The sequence below is a fragment of the Camponotus vicinus genome, unplaced genomic scaffold, assembly GCF_025532165.1.
Source record: "Camponotus vicinus isolate PSW18456_S1 unplaced genomic scaffold, iyCamVici1.0 SCAF_13, whole genome shotgun sequence".
Taxonomy (NCBI): domain Eukaryota; kingdom Metazoa; phylum Arthropoda; class Insecta; order Hymenoptera; family Formicidae; genus Camponotus; species Camponotus vicinus.
The window spans coordinates 142,501-157,549 of NW_028141949.1; the positions used below are offsets into that span (position 1 = coordinate 142,501).

The following is a 15,049-nucleotide window of genomic DNA, read 5'->3' on the forward strand; positions in this document are numbered from 1 at the left end:
TTCTTAAAACTCTTCAAAGACAAGTGTTGCAACATTTTTGTCTACAATAATATGCACGTTCATAGAAACATTTCCCATCATATTAGAATTGGGAAATATGTGTATCAGCATATTTATACATTGTACTCGGACTTATTTTTCAGAAAATCAATAAATAAATAAATAAATAAATAAATATATATATATATATATATATATATATATATATATATATGTTTATTTATTTATTTATTACTAATTACCTAATATATCGACTTTGACGTTAAACTCGATAACACTTTTCGAAATGACTAATAAATAGTAATAACTATCTTCATAAGGAGAAAGTTCTGTAAAAGTATAACTAGCATTTGTAGTTAAATATTTGGATTCCATGGGATAAAGATGGTTAAATATTGGCAAAGCACGTCCTTTTAGAGACATAGCTTCAATACAAGGTTCGCGAATATCTTGAATATTGTGTAACAAGAAATTACAGTTCCAAACTGATAAACGGAAGCTCCATACTCCAGATGGAATATATATTCTAAATAGAAAAAAATAATTAATATAAATGTTTTAAATCCTATTGGAAAAAAATGCTTCATAAGATAGTGTAACAGATATTTATTTTCATGATGTGATTATTTTAAATTTTTGCCAAATTTTTACATTGAATCATGTTAAATTAAATTGCATTAAATTGCATATATAATAAATAATAAATAATGATTTATATACATATATACACATTTTTTCTTATTATGAAAAAAGGAAAGAAATAAAAAATAGAAAAGAAATAGAAAATAAATATCATAATAAACATTAATTACAATAAATAATAAATTATATATAATTATGTATATAATCATATATATATATATGTGTGTGTGTGTGTGTGTGTGTGTGTGTGTGTGTGTGTGTGTGTGTGTGTGTGTGTGTGTGTGTGCAAATAAATAAAAGTATGTAATTTTTGTGTGTGTGTGTGTGTTGTATAAAATATTATAATTATATATAATTGTTATATAAGTATCATATATTTTATTAAATACTCAGTGTTTTTTCATAAATAACGATAATCTTACTTGTAGTATGTTGTAGTTGTGCTCGTTTGGAATGTCATTTGATAACCAACGGAAATATTCTCAATATTATCCACTTGAGACCACAGTGCTACTGTGCCTATACTGTATCGACATTTATGTCCAAGTCCCTGAAATACAAATGGCAAGAAAAATGAGTCACACAAATAAAAGAATTATGGAAAATCGATTAACATTAATTCTAATTAATACTGATAAACAAAAATTCTAATTATTGAGAAGTCTAGTTTACAATTAAGTTATATTACATATTATTCACTATTCAGATCTCATGTAATTTATTATACAATTGGACTGTTACATATCCTTCTCTTTGAGATATTTTCTTGTATCTTCCACAATTTTTCCTAATCACTTCTTCTCTTACATTGTTTTTCTACCATATTATAATAAAATTCAAAAAATTTTAGCAATATATTACATAATGAATATGAATTTTCAAAAGAAAAAAGTTACCAGCACACTCTTGTTATTAATTCCCAATTGCACTTGTTTTTTTTCCTTTTTCTTTTTGAATGAGAGAATGCTTTCAACTCGCGCAAAAAGCCAATGGCATATATGTAAAAAAAACGCAAAACAAATCAATATTTTTTATTTGCTTACTGCTAATGTTTTTTTTGCATAAACCCATGAGCCTTACATTTATCAAGCATATCAGATTAGCAAATATGAGGCTGCATCATCATGTGTCCTACCTCATTCTGCCTATTATAACGATATTATGAGATAGCACCACATTATATATAATGTTGGGAAAAATATATAAAAGTCAAAATAATATAGAAAAAAATATTAAAAATATGATGAGAAAAATAATGAAGTTACCCAAAAGAAGCTTATTAAGATCATACCATAGTTTATCAATTATTGTATGCAGATGTGATTTATGTTTATTATATCTCTTGGCAAGAATTAAAAAGAATATAAAAAATAGCGAAGCTACTAAATTCCAATGAGAGTAAAAAATATAAAAGCCTAATTGTATATTTTATATTTTTATATAATTATCTTAATATGTATAAGTTTAAACAGATAATTAGTATTCAATAAGCATGTGTTTCTTATATTAAAATAATAACAATAATAATATTAATTTCAATTATTTGCACTTAAATTCACATTAAAAAGAAAATCATTGTACCTGTTGTTGTACTCTCTCGTCCCAATAAGACATATAAGCTGCTACAAACCAATCCCCAGATTGAGGTCCATAAACTGGAAGAATAGTTGCATTTTTTTGTTGATATGTTGTGGTCGTAGTAATTACAATACTATCATCCTGTTTGGTATAAGCACTTGTTGGAAATATTCCATTATTTAAAGTTATTATTGGATAACTACCGACTTTCAAATGTCTGAAAGTTGTAATTAGATATCTCTGTCCTTATATTTTATTTTCTTTAATTTTCTTAAAATAATGTACTCTCTAATTAATTTTTTATTATTTTTATTTTATATTGTGTGTGTGTGTGTGTGTGTATATATATATAATTATTTTACTAGAAGATCATAATCGAGAAAGAATATTAGCCAAAAAAATAATATATATGATATTAAATAATTCCATTCTATCTAATAAAAATTTCTTTAAAAATTTTAATACATATATATATATATATATATATATATATCTGGTGTGTGTGTGTATGTATGTTTATACATGTATATGTATGTACACTTATACATAAATGCATAGAACTTATACACAAATGCATGAAAAATGCAAATGCATACACACACACACACACACACACAAAAGATACATAGTTTATGCAATAAGTTTTAATTATGTTTAAAAATTTACAGGAGAAAATATAATATATATATATATATATATATATATATATATATATATATATATATATAAATGAAATAAATGAATTCAACTTTCTAAATCCAATTTTCTAAAAAATTTTATCTTGAAACAAAAACATGAAAAGAAAAAAATTTCATAGTTTGCGTAATATAATGCAAAAATTATATTATATTGTAATTTTAGATAAAACTATTTTAAAAAATTTTTACATATAAACTTTCCGTGGTTGGCAGGTTGGATCATCCATAAATGCGGCAAAATGCCATGTAGCTCTAAACACATCTTTTGGTACAGTATAATGAAACATTGTCACGTCGGAATAACTTTTAAATGAGTGAAGCAGATCTTCCTGACTCGCTTGCGGTAATGTACAATGATTCACTGTAAAACAATTATTAGCTTCTTCAATATCAAATTCACAGTGTTTGCATTTAAATATTTTTATATTTGCAAAAATATTTGGCAATTTTTGTTGTCATGTCTTACATTTCTAATTATTTTATTATAATTTAAATATAAACTCTAAGCTTTATTATTCATTTCTATTATCATTGTTATAATTATAAAATTAAACCATATTATTTTATTTACAACAATAATTACATTAATATAATTAATATAATTATTGTTATTACTATATTATTACTGATATTAACGGTTCATTATCACTTTTTTAATGAATTTCACTTTCAAATATATATAACCTCTAAAAAAATGCAGTTTTACGCAGACTATTTCTTATTTCAGTTATAATTTAGTTAATTTTTTACTCGATAAATTTATCTAAATAGAATATTTTGTAAAATATCGAGCGAGTTAACAAGATTTACAACATACTACTACATATGTATACACAAAAAATAAACGTACTTTGAAAAAGATCGAATAAAATATTTAAAAGGATGAAAAAATGACGAGACGTCGAATATTGTGTTGTTGAAAAACATATTAAAATCATGGCACGGTGTATATCACTTATAAAAAATAAATATATATAAAATATAGCATATAACTAAATATATATATATATATATATATGCGCACACACACACACACACTCTCTCTCTCTCTCTCTCTCTCTCTCTCTCTATCTATCTATCTATCTATCTATCGTTGGAACGTACACCAAAAACTACTAAGGCCGGTATTCATAGTCCGATCTTATATTTGAGATCGTCTTAAGTTCGAGCTTGAAATACTACGCAGCCATTTGATTGGTTGAATGAGGTCTTAAGTCAACCTCGGACCAGACTTAGGGCTCGTTTCCACTGAGCGCGTCACGCGTCGCGTCACCAGCGTGAGCCAAACATCCCATTGTAATAACATGTTTTCCGTGTTATTACAATGGGATGTTTTGATTGGCTCACGCTGGTTGACGCGACGTGTGACGCGCTCAGTGGGAACGAGCCCTTAAGACAATCTTAAACATAAGATCGGACTATGAATACCGGCCTAATTCTTCTTTTTGGCTAAGGGCTCCTGCACACAGGACGCGGCAACGCTTGCCGCGCGGCGGAAGTCGACGCGATAGCCAATCAGTAGATACATAACATCCACCGCGCGTCAAAGTTGAACTCAATCCAACTTTTGTATTGGCTATCGCGTCGACTTCCGTCGCGCGGCAAGCGTTGCCGCGTCCTGTGTGCAGGAGCCCTAAGGGTGGTTTTCACTTGACGCTCGACGCTCATTTTCTAGCGTCAAAAAACATCACGCGACTAAAAATAAAGATACCAATTCGTCATTTTTTGATCACATGATGTCTTTTGACGCTAAAGGCCATCACACACAAAATTGCATAGCTGTATATGCATAAGGGCTCTCACACACAAAATTGCATAGCTGCATATGCATAACATAAGACCATATGGACCAATGAGCAACGAGTATTAAGTCGCCATATTGACTTACATAAAATAATACTCGATGCTCATTGGTCCATATGGTCTTATGTTATGCATAGCTGCATATGCATAGAATAAGACCATATAGACCGATGAGCATCGAGTATTAAATCGCCATATTAACTTACATAACATAATAATCGATACTCATTGGTCCATATGGTTTTATGTTATGCATATGCAGCTATGCAATTTTGTGTGTGATGGCCTTAAGGGCCCTAAAAATGAGCGTCAAGTGAAAACCCACCCTAAAAGGCTTCAAAAGATGCCTAAGGGTCTCCGCACAAGGTGTTCCGTATCGCATTACGTTACGTTAAGTATAGATCGTAAATTTAACTCCGTACGTAAAATTAAACTTCAGTCAACGCACAGAAGAAATCGTAACGTAAAGACATGTCTTTACGTTACGATTTCTTCTGTGCGTTGACTGAAGTTTAATTTTACGTACGGAGTTAAATTTACGATCTATACTTAACGTAACGTAATGCGATACGGAACACCTTGTGCGGAAGCCCTAAGATTGTCTTAAGTCTGGTCCGAGGTTGACTTAAGACCTCATTCAACCAATCAAATGGCTGCGTAGCATTTCAAGCTCGAACTTAAGACGATCTCAAATATAAGATCGGACTATGAATACCGGCCTTTAATTGGCTCGCGCTGGATGACGCGACGCGTGACGCGCTCAGTGGAAACTCAGCCTATCGCCACCCCGCTTATAGCGCTCGCGCGGCCAAGCGTAGAAACAATTGCCTCATTTCGGAATACAGAAAATATGGAGTGGGAGTAGCGAGTGTTCACAATCAGATCTGAGTGTGAAAGCCGTGATGTTTTTATATGTATAGTGCACAAGCACGCGCACTTGTCACATATTTGTTCATATTTATAAACAAGAGAGAGAGAGCGCGACATTGTATAAAATAAAATATAAAATCACATAAATTTTCATAACGCACTAATAATGAGAAAAGTTCTCTTTACAATTCTTTTTTTGATCTTGGCAAGTCAAGGTGCAGTATTTTATTTTATTATAAAAGGGCGTGGCTATCATTTTCTCTCTTCATTGATGATTTTTGAAATTGACATTAAAATAATAAAATTCTAATTGCAGGCGATAGCTTGTATTGTTATAGATGTAACAGTAACCATCCTGGATGTGGAACACCTTTAAATTGGTTATGGTATTGGGGAGAAACTTGTCCAGAATATGATGACAAATGTGTGAAAATAATTGAACGAAAAGGAGGTAACTATTAATGTTATTTACAGAATAATTTTTGAATATTTCTATTAACTGTGGGAGAATTTAATCTTGAGATTATAATATGGAGCATACATATACATAATTGTGAAATTTTCAGCCGAAACAATTATTACACGTGAATGTCTAAGCTCTGTACGTAGCTTTAGAACAGATATTCCTGCAGATCATTACGAGGGTTGTAGACCTGCTGCTAAAGATGTACGATTAGGCCATTATGTTAATAATAGTATTCATCAGTTAGATATACACCGCGATTATTACGATGAAGTTACCTGGTGTTTCTGTTACTTTGATCATAGATGTAATAGTGCAAAGAAAACAACCGTTTCAATATTGTTTGTAACTTTAATAATTGCCATAGAATATTTTATATCTTGAGATTATTACTCAATCTCTTACAAAATGTTCAAAAGCACTTTAATAATACCTTCAGAAAGGAAAAATTTACAAGATATATCTATTATTATCTGCCATTATATTACATAGATAATTACGATATTCTTTAAGAAATAATTTAAATGTGAAAATTTTAATAAGTTGAGGTTATAACTTCTCAAATAAGAAACAGAGTAGAACTTATAGTAGAGAAAATTATTTAGTAGCAATTGAACATGATTGATTCATACTTTACTTTCAAATCCAACAAATCAGCATTGAATGTTACAAGAATATGATGACAGTTTTCTCTGCTGAACACAGCCAATGTTAACAAATAAGAGTAGCTAAAGTTTTAAGTTAGATGTGATATAATGAAGGACAAAAACATGCATCGTGTCATCTTTTTTCGAATATTGTCACTAAAAATTACATATACAGATGGTAATATAAATTTATCCCTACTGATTATATTTAAATAAAAATATTTATAAATAAGTAATAATTATAAATAAGTAAAACAGTCGTAAGTGTTAATAAAATCTACATAAAATATATAAATATAATATTATTATAATATACTCATTATTCTTACTTGTGTTTCTTCTTTATAATATTCTTTATGATAAAAAGTGGCACATGCATGTTTTTGTGTCTATATTATATATCACACTGTATTAGTACATACAACTTTTAGTTATTATTATAAAATTTATTAACTTGTCATTCGAAAAGAAAAGATTTTAAGAAAAGAAAACATTTTAATATTAGAAATTTTGTTTTTTCAGAATACAGTTTATCTTTATCTACTGCATTATATCTTTGTTTCATATTTTCAAGTTATTATTTATTATACGTTGGACATCTTGCATAAAATATATAATTGGCATTTAAAATAAAAAAAACAAATAGACTTGTGTATATATATACACACACACAAGTCTATTTGGTTTTTTTATTTTAAATGCCAATTATATATTTTATGCAAGATGTCCAATATATATATATATACATTAGGTATACTAAATAAAAAAGTAATACTTAACTTTTTTTAATATTTTTATATTTTGATATAACTGTGTCTCATCTCAAAAGTTTATTTTAACATCAATTACATATATATAAATATTATATATTAATATAAACACACATTTGTGTATACATACATACATACATTATACTTATATATATAAGTATAATTTCATATGTTAATATACAGGGTGTTTCATAAGTGGTGGGCAAAATTTCAGGAATGGATTCCTCATGCTTATAGAAGAAAAAAAAGTTAATCAACATAGGGTGCATCCAGAAGCACAACCGCTCACTGAGCGGCTAAGTAGCAATTGAATGTGATTGGTTTCTATCTTTGAATTCACCACATCACATTCGAGTGCTACTTAGCCGCTCAGTGAGCGGTTATGCTTCTGGATGCTCCCATAGATCCGGAAATGATTAGTTTTTGAGTTATTAAGATTTTTGTAATACAAAATTTTGTCCCATTTCTCGTCTTAGAAGTCCTTTTACAGGCATCAACAATGTTTTTTAAGTTCGGCGGCCTATGTTTACGTTAGCGCGGTGTATTATTCTTATTCTTGTTTACAATTCCATACATTTCCTCTAATTGTCCAAAATCTTAATAACTCAAAAACTAATCATTTCCGGACCTATGTTGATTAACTTTTTTTTCTTCTCTAAGCATAAGGAATCCATTCCTGAAATTTTGCCCACCACTTATGAAACACCCTGTATGTATTAATATAATGTATACTTTTTACAAAACAAGATTGTTACATATCGCACCGCCGTCCATTAATATAATAATTAAAAAAAATTAAATAAAGTATATTATACAATTTATATATATTTCTTTATTTATTTTGGTTTCAATATCTGAAATCACTTTATTGTATTTTAATCTATTTTATATTAAATATGTAGAGATTTATAATATTATAATAAAATATTTTTAATAATAAATAATATATATATATATATATATATATATATATATATATATATTTTTTTTTTTTTTTTTCACACAAACACAATGTTAAAACATCTTGTGTATATCATTAAAACATCTTGTGTATATCCCGTTACTCTCTTGGCTGCCTGTGACACGCACTTTGCGCCGTTCCTGCGTGTTCCGCAACGTCAACACGGTTTAGATTTACTAGTTAGTTTAGTAAGACGCCGTCGCGCGCGCACGCCACTGACGGGGAAGCGTTGTTCATCGTTCAGTATTGCTTTCGATCGCGTTTTGTGCGAGTGCCACGTATATACTCACGTATATAATTGCAGTAATGTCATTGAGCAATAAAGATGCGACACCACCGCCAAATAAAAAGATGATGGTAAGTGTGTCACGCAATATCGCTTCTATCGCCTACATAATATAAAATTAAATTAATTTAAAAAAGGAAAGAAAATAATTTGCCTTTATACACGCACACATATGTGTATATATACATGTGATTTTATTTCTTCTCATATATATATATATATATATATATACGTGTTTTTTTTTATTTCTTCTGTTTTCTTATTCTTCTTCCAAAATTTAAGTATTTCATCTTAAGTGCGAAAAATATATACAAGGAGCTACTATATAAGTGCAAATTAAAATAAACAGCTTTAAGAGAGAGAAGATTTCGAATTCTTATTGTGTTGTTTTAATTTTGTGTACATGTGTGTGTATAAAACAGTATGAAATTGAGCGATAATCTGAAAGAATACATGTGTAGACACATCTACATATCTGGCTACATTTAAATGTTTCATTAATATGTATATATATTATAATAACAACATAAATAATAAATCTTTTTCTAATTGTGTCGCGGATGAGATAAACCACATAAAATACATACACACACACATATATGTGTGTGTATTTTATGTGGTTCATCTCATCCGCGACACAATTAAAAAGAGATTTATTATTTTGTTGTTGTTATTATTTTATAGATTATCGTTTAATGTTTTGACTTGTTCGTTATCCATTATTCATGTTGTGAAGAAATAAATCTAATATATAGAATGTGGAAAAAATAAATAGTAGAATAGAACTTTCCATACAAAATGTCGCTTTTAAGAACTTATTTTAAAATACAATTTTACCGTCATTATTTTCGTTTTTTTTTTTTTTTAAATTTGCTATTTCGATAAATTTCATTTGTTTAAATAAATGAATTTAATTAATTATTTAAAATATACTAAAATTGGAACAAAAGATAAATACTAATTGTCATAGCCGAACACGAAATCATATTCCTTTGTTATTCTGAGAAATATCTCAATTTTCACTTTGATCTAATGTGACATTTGCACAAACTGAAAATGTCATTGCTTCGTTCGATCGGTTCGGAGGCCTGTCTTTCACTCGGTTTCTTGTTCTATATATGACGATATAGCCATGTGAGCAATCAAATGTGTATCGAAGGAATAATACAAAAGGAAAGTTTCAATTTATAGAGAAACATCTGATTGTGAAAATAGGGAAATTGGGAATAACAAGGAACAGAATAGAGAGGTTCTATTGTACGTATCTATTTATCTATCTTCTATCTACCAATTCGCAGTGATTTTAAATCTATTTCTCTCGAATTGTTACATATGAAATTAATTATTTAACTGGAATAAAATTAATTTAAATTTTTTTATAGACTTGTGCAAATGTATCAGAACAGGCGCATCATGTATCCAGAGCAAAACGGGGACAAGCAATCGGGAGTATTCGAGGCTTTCGAGGTTGCACAGTATGGCTAACTGGACTCTCAGGTGCTGGCAAGACTTCCATTTCGTTCCAGGTGGAGGCTATCTTGGTGAATCACGGTATTCCAGCTTACGGTCTAGACGGCGATAATGTCAGAAGCGGTCTGAATTGCAATCTGACCTTTAGCAAACAAGATAGAAAGGAAAATATTAGAAGAGTAGCCGAAGTAGCTAAACTCTTTGCCGATAGCGGACAAATTTGTCTCTGCAGTTTTGTCTCGCCTTTCGAGGAAGATAGACAGATGGCAAGGCAAATTCATAGAAAAGCTGACTTGCCCTTCTTTGAAGTGTTTGTAGATACACCCTTGCAGGTTTGCGAAGCTCGTGACACCAAGGGCCTTTATAAAAAAGCTCGGCAAGGCACCATTAAGGGTTTCACTGGCATTGATCAAATGTATGAAAGACCTACAAAATCTGATTTAGTTGTTAAAACCGAGGATTGCACTCCTGAAGAATCTGCCACGACTGTAATCGAATTTTTAGAGAAGCATCATATCATTCCACATATTGAAAAATCTTCAAACCCGATCAGGGAACTGTTTGTGCCGGAATCAAAACTAGCTTCCACAAAAATAGAAGCAGAAACTCTGCAAAGTGTAGAGATCAATGAACTTGATGTGCAGTGGCTTCAAATTCTGGCAGAAGGATGGGCGTCGCCATTAACAGGCTTCATGAGGGAGTGTCAGTATCTTCAGGTATACCTAATACACACACACATATACACCGTAGTTATATCATGTATATGCAATCTGAGCTCAATAAAGTAAGTTATTTGCTTAAATGAATCACGCAACTTGTCTACAAACTTAATATCTTATATCAGATATTAAAATTTAATTCAAGGCTCAACATCTACGATGTTTGCTTGAAGATGGCAAAGAAGTCAATCAGTCGGTACCAATTGTTCTCGCGATAAACACAGCTGATAAGAATCGTTTGGAAGATTCTTTTGCCATAACCTTGAGACATAGAGGCAAAATTTTAGCAATTCTACGAAGACCAGAATTTTATTTTCATCGAAAAGAGGAGCGTTGCAGTTGGCAGTTTGGTACAAACAACTTGGGTCATCCATATGTCAGAATGATTTATGATTCTGGTGACTGGCTGATGGGCGGCGATCTCGAAGTGTTGGAGAGAATTAGGTGGTACGACGGACTTGATAAATACAGGCTAACGCCGAACGAGATTCGCGCCCAATGTCGAAAAATGAAGGCTGATGCAGTGTTTGCCTTTCAATTAAGAAATCCCATTCATAATGGACATGTGCTGCTTATACAAGTATGTCATTAAATTTCTAGCAACTCAAAATGAAATTAATGTATTATGTATTACATGATAAATCACATATATTGTCATATATCAAAATACTTAAATCTAACATTCCTATTCATCGTAAAGGATACAAGGAGGCGGCTGCTGGAAGAGCAGGGTTTCAAAAATCCAGTGCTTTTACTTCACCCACTAGGTGGTTGGACAAAAGATGATGATGTACCTTTACATACCAGGATCCTGCAACATAAAGCAATTTTGGACGAAGGTGTGCTAGATGTCGATTCCACATTGCTAGCTATCTTTCCCAGTCCAATGATGTATGCTGGACCAGTTGAGGTGAAATTCTAACCAGGAATTTTATGAGCTTTAATATTAGATTAATTAATTTTATTTCTAGTTTTATTTTTAACTTTAATAGGTTTTTTGCATCTTCTAATTTTAGTTTTATCTCTAAGTCCAACTCTCTTTTGCTGCTCTTTATATAGTTACTGTACTCTATATTTTACATTTATGTATACACCATTTAAACTTCAATTAATAATAAAAATTTCGAATTATTTTTCAGGTACAATGGCATGCAAAGGCAAGGATGAATGCTGGTGCTAACTTCTACATTGTAGGCAGGGATCCTGCAGGTATACCACATCCCAATAAAGATGCTACGCCTGATGGTAACCTGTACGATCCTAATCATGGTGCCAAGGTGCTGTCTATGGCTCGAGGTCTTCATAATCTCGAAATAATCCCCTTCAGGGTAGCTGCCTACAATACACAAACTGGTAAGATGGCATTCTACGAACCAGAACGGAAGCAAGATTTTGAATTTATTTCAGGAACCAAAATGCGAGGCGAGTACTGATTGCAATATTCTATAATACATAAATTTTTGTAATATGTAAAATAAAGCAATATAAATATTAATAAACAAGTAATTAAATTAACATATTTGTGTGTATATGTGTATGTATATATATATATATATATATATATATATATATATATATATATATATATATAAAATTAAGGAAAAATCTCTCTCTCTTTCTTTTACGTATTATCATAATTTAATTGCAATTCAAAATATTGTAATCATCTTGTAAAGACACACGCATACTTTTTTGTAAAAAAAATTACATTATTGTAACACGATATGTAATACTCTGTTATTTTTAAAGATGTACAGGAAATTTAAAAGTTTTAGGAAAAACTAAAATTTTCAAATTTTAACATTTTGTACATAATGCAATTTTATAATTATAGTTTGATTGGTTATTTCTTCTATCTTTTATTTACAGGATTAGCGAAAACAGGTCAGAATCTTCCCAATGGTTTCATGACACCTAAGGCATGGCAAGTGCTTGTGCAATACTATCAAAGTTTAGATAAAAAATAAATTTAGACTTGCTAATAGGTAACAAGAATTTGATTTTCAGACAATTTTAAAATGAACTTTTATTATATCTTATTTAAAATGCATTTTTATTGCAATATTTAACATTAAAAATTTTTTCAATAGCATTATTTTCCATCCAAATTTTGATAATGAAAAATTGATTCATATTTGACTTTTGAAAACAAGAATTTACAGGTCAAAAGAAATATGGTTTATCATTTTGTGGAAAGTATTTTATATATATATATGATAACAATTAATTATAATGCTAATTATAATTGTATATGTCAATTAATTATAATTACATATTCTGTATATTAAATTTACATTTATTTAAGTTAAAAAAGATATGAACAAATGCAAACATTTTCCTATATTGAACATTTTTAAACGGTTTTAAAGTTTCCCTTAAAAAACTGTAATCACTCACCATATCACATTATTGCATATTTATAACAACATTGCATTACTGTATATGTGTATGTGTGAACGCGCGTAAAATATTTCTGCAATATGTTTACAATTTTTCTATTCTGTATTAAAAGTTTTTATTATCCTTCCTGGATGTATCGTCCAGTATATTCATCATGATTTTATTTCATTATATAAAATATAGTTTTATTTTGTACAAATGAAAAGTATACAAAGAATCTCTGATATTTTCTATATAAAAATATATAAAATATGAAATAATATAAAAAGATAGATATGTATGTAATAAAGTATGTATATATAATGTACACACATTTTACAAGAAAATATATATAAATACTATGGAGTACTTAAACCACCTGCGATTTTATCTACCTTAATAAGTAATCACCATTGACACAGAGGTTTGCTTTTCATTGAATATAACTGTTATGTGTTAGATAACAATTATATTGTTGAGTAGGAAATTATAACTAACAATTATATAACTGTTACTTGGTGTTTGCTGGGAAGTCTGTAGACTTATAAAACTTTAAAAAGTATACTTTGGATCTCGATTAAGAAAATTGCATAAAATATTTTATTGCAAAATTACAATATTGCTGTAACATTATTGTAAAGGATTGTAGTAAGATGCTGTCATTTGTAAAATTACGGTAATCACAAAAATTATAACATTTGGATATACATATTGCTTTTTATATATATATTTGCATATATTGTATTTATGTATGAATAACATGTATATAACGTTGTTGAAATATATTATGCAGCATATAACATTATATACACACACATACACATTATATATTGGATCTTTTGAAAAGCATATGAAGACATCAAAAATAAAAAGCAACGTGTATTAAACGCACGCGCATGCGCACACATACACACACGTGCGCTAGCGCAGGCGTACGCGCAAACACACACTATATGTGCGGAGGCGTACACGCAAACACACACTATATGTGCGCAGGCGTACGCGCAAACACACACACATACATACATACATAAAATTTTATTTATTAAAAATATGAAGCAACTAATTCTTTTGTCTCATTTTTTTATATTCTGTTTAAAACACATTTTGTTCAATTTAAATTTATCGAAGACGTAGGTGCGGCAGCGATGATAAAAATGCAGTTATCTAGATAAAGTTGCTATAAGTACTATAAAAACTGTTTTTCTTACAATAAATTCACTATTTTAAATGTTAAATTTTTTTATTCAATATAAGTCTAATTAATATAATTCATGTTCGTCAGTATAGATTAGCGAAACTGCAAATTTTGTGCCTTCTATTATTAGGGAAATTTAATCCCCATATATCCTACATTTATATAACGAGTGATAAATCTTACATTTGTTATGACGGGTTATAGTTATTAATCTGTAATATATTTCTTTCTCCCTTTTCCTTAAAATAAAAAAAAATGAAATTTCGATATATCTTATAAATATATGTATTCGAATATATATAAGCATATGAATGAATATACAAATAATTATAATAGCATGCAAAAGAACAGATTAATTTGAATTTAATATAAAAAATCAGTTCATCATCATTTTCTTAACTTGTGTCATATCTTATTTAAGGCGTAATATGTATATAATCCAGCTTAGTTAGTCATCTGAATTATAATATCTGTAAAATGTAAGTATCAATAATGTACTGAAAAGAGTATATAAAGTCTGTTCCCTTCTAACTGCTATTGTTAGATTTTAAAAGAAAAGTATCCC

At 29.4% G+C, this 15,049-nt stretch overlaps 3 protein-coding genes across 9 annotated transcripts in view; 2 read left to right on the forward strand and 1 right to left on the reverse strand.

Moving 5' to 3' along the window:
* The window catches only part of LOC145963932 (transmembrane protein 8B), an 11,053-nt gene extending 7,103 nt beyond the window's left edge, over positions 1-3,950 (reverse strand). The window contains exons 1-5 of one of the 6 annotated variants that reach the window (XM_083086289.1): positions 3,769-3,950; positions 3,108-3,279; positions 2,224-2,437; positions 1,065-1,192; positions 243-526 (exon numbers count right to left, since the gene is read on the reverse strand). In XM_083086289.1, the coding sequence (XP_082942415.1) occupies positions 243-526; positions 1,065-1,192; positions 2,224-2,437; positions 3,108-3,279; positions 3,769-3,856 (886 nt within the window). In that variant the 5' untranslated portion in view covers positions 3,857-3,950. Of the gene's footprint in view, positions 1-242; positions 527-1,064; positions 1,193-2,223; positions 2,438-3,107; positions 3,280-3,384; positions 3,518-3,602; positions 3,738-3,768 lie in introns of those variants that run through there. The other 5 variants (XM_083086288.1, XM_083086292.1, XM_083086293.1 and 2 more) reach the window with 5 other exon arrangements.
* A 1,619-nt stretch (positions 3,951-5,569) lies between these two features.
* On the forward strand, positions 5,570-8,292 carry Crim (QVR superfamily protein crim). Its single transcript, XM_083086665.1, has 3 exons — positions 5,570-5,806; positions 5,908-6,042; positions 6,158-8,292. The coding sequence occupies exons 1-3, from the start codon at positions 5,758-5,760 to the stop codon at positions 6,436-6,438; spliced, it is 465 nt and encodes a 154-aa protein (XP_082942791.1). The 5' UTR covers positions 5,570-5,757; the 3' UTR covers positions 6,439-8,292.
* Positions 8,293-8,629: 337 nt separating this feature from the next.
* On the forward strand, positions 8,630-13,661 carry LOC145964399 (bifunctional 3'-phosphoadenosine 5'-phosphosulfate synthase-like). 2 transcript variants are annotated; one of them, XM_083087100.1, is made up of 6 exons: positions 8,630-8,789; positions 10,101-10,904; positions 11,053-11,487; positions 11,608-11,817; positions 12,047-12,329; positions 12,777-13,661. In XM_083087100.1, exons 1-6 carry the CDS (start codon positions 8,739-8,741, stop codon positions 12,872-12,874), a joined length of 1,881 nt encoding a protein of 626 aa, XP_082943226.1. In that variant the 5' UTR covers positions 8,630-8,738; the 3' UTR covers positions 12,875-13,661. The 2 variants fall into 2 exon arrangements, with proteins under 2 accessions (XP_082943226.1, XP_082943227.1); XM_083087101.1 differs by having other exon boundaries at positions 12,047-12,260.
* The last annotated feature ends 1,388 nt before the right edge of the window (positions 13,662-15,049 follow it).

Coding starts and splice junctions, on each gene's coding strand:
- LOC145964399 (XM_083087100.1), top strand. CDS start 8,739: ATGTCATTGAGCAATAAAGATGCGACACCACCGCCAAATAAAAAGATG. Junction 8,790..10,100: donor CGCCAAATAAAAAGATGATG/GTAAGTGTGTCA, acceptor ATTTTTTTATAG/ACTTGTGCAAATGTATCAGA. Junction 10,905..11,052: donor GGGAGTGTCAGTATCTTCAG/GTATACCTAATA, acceptor ATTTAATTCAAG/GCTCAACATCTACGATGTTT.
- Crim (XM_083086665.1), top strand. CDS start 5,758: ATGAGAAAAGTTCTCTTTACAATTCTTTTTTTGATCTTGGCAAGTCAA. Junction 5,807..5,907: donor TTTGATCTTGGCAAGTCAAG/GTGCAGTATTTT, acceptor TTCTAATTGCAG/GCGATAGCTTGTATTGTTAT. Junction 6,043..6,157: donor AATAATTGAACGAAAAGGAG/GTAACTATTAAT, acceptor TGAAATTTTCAG/CCGAAACAATTATTACACGT.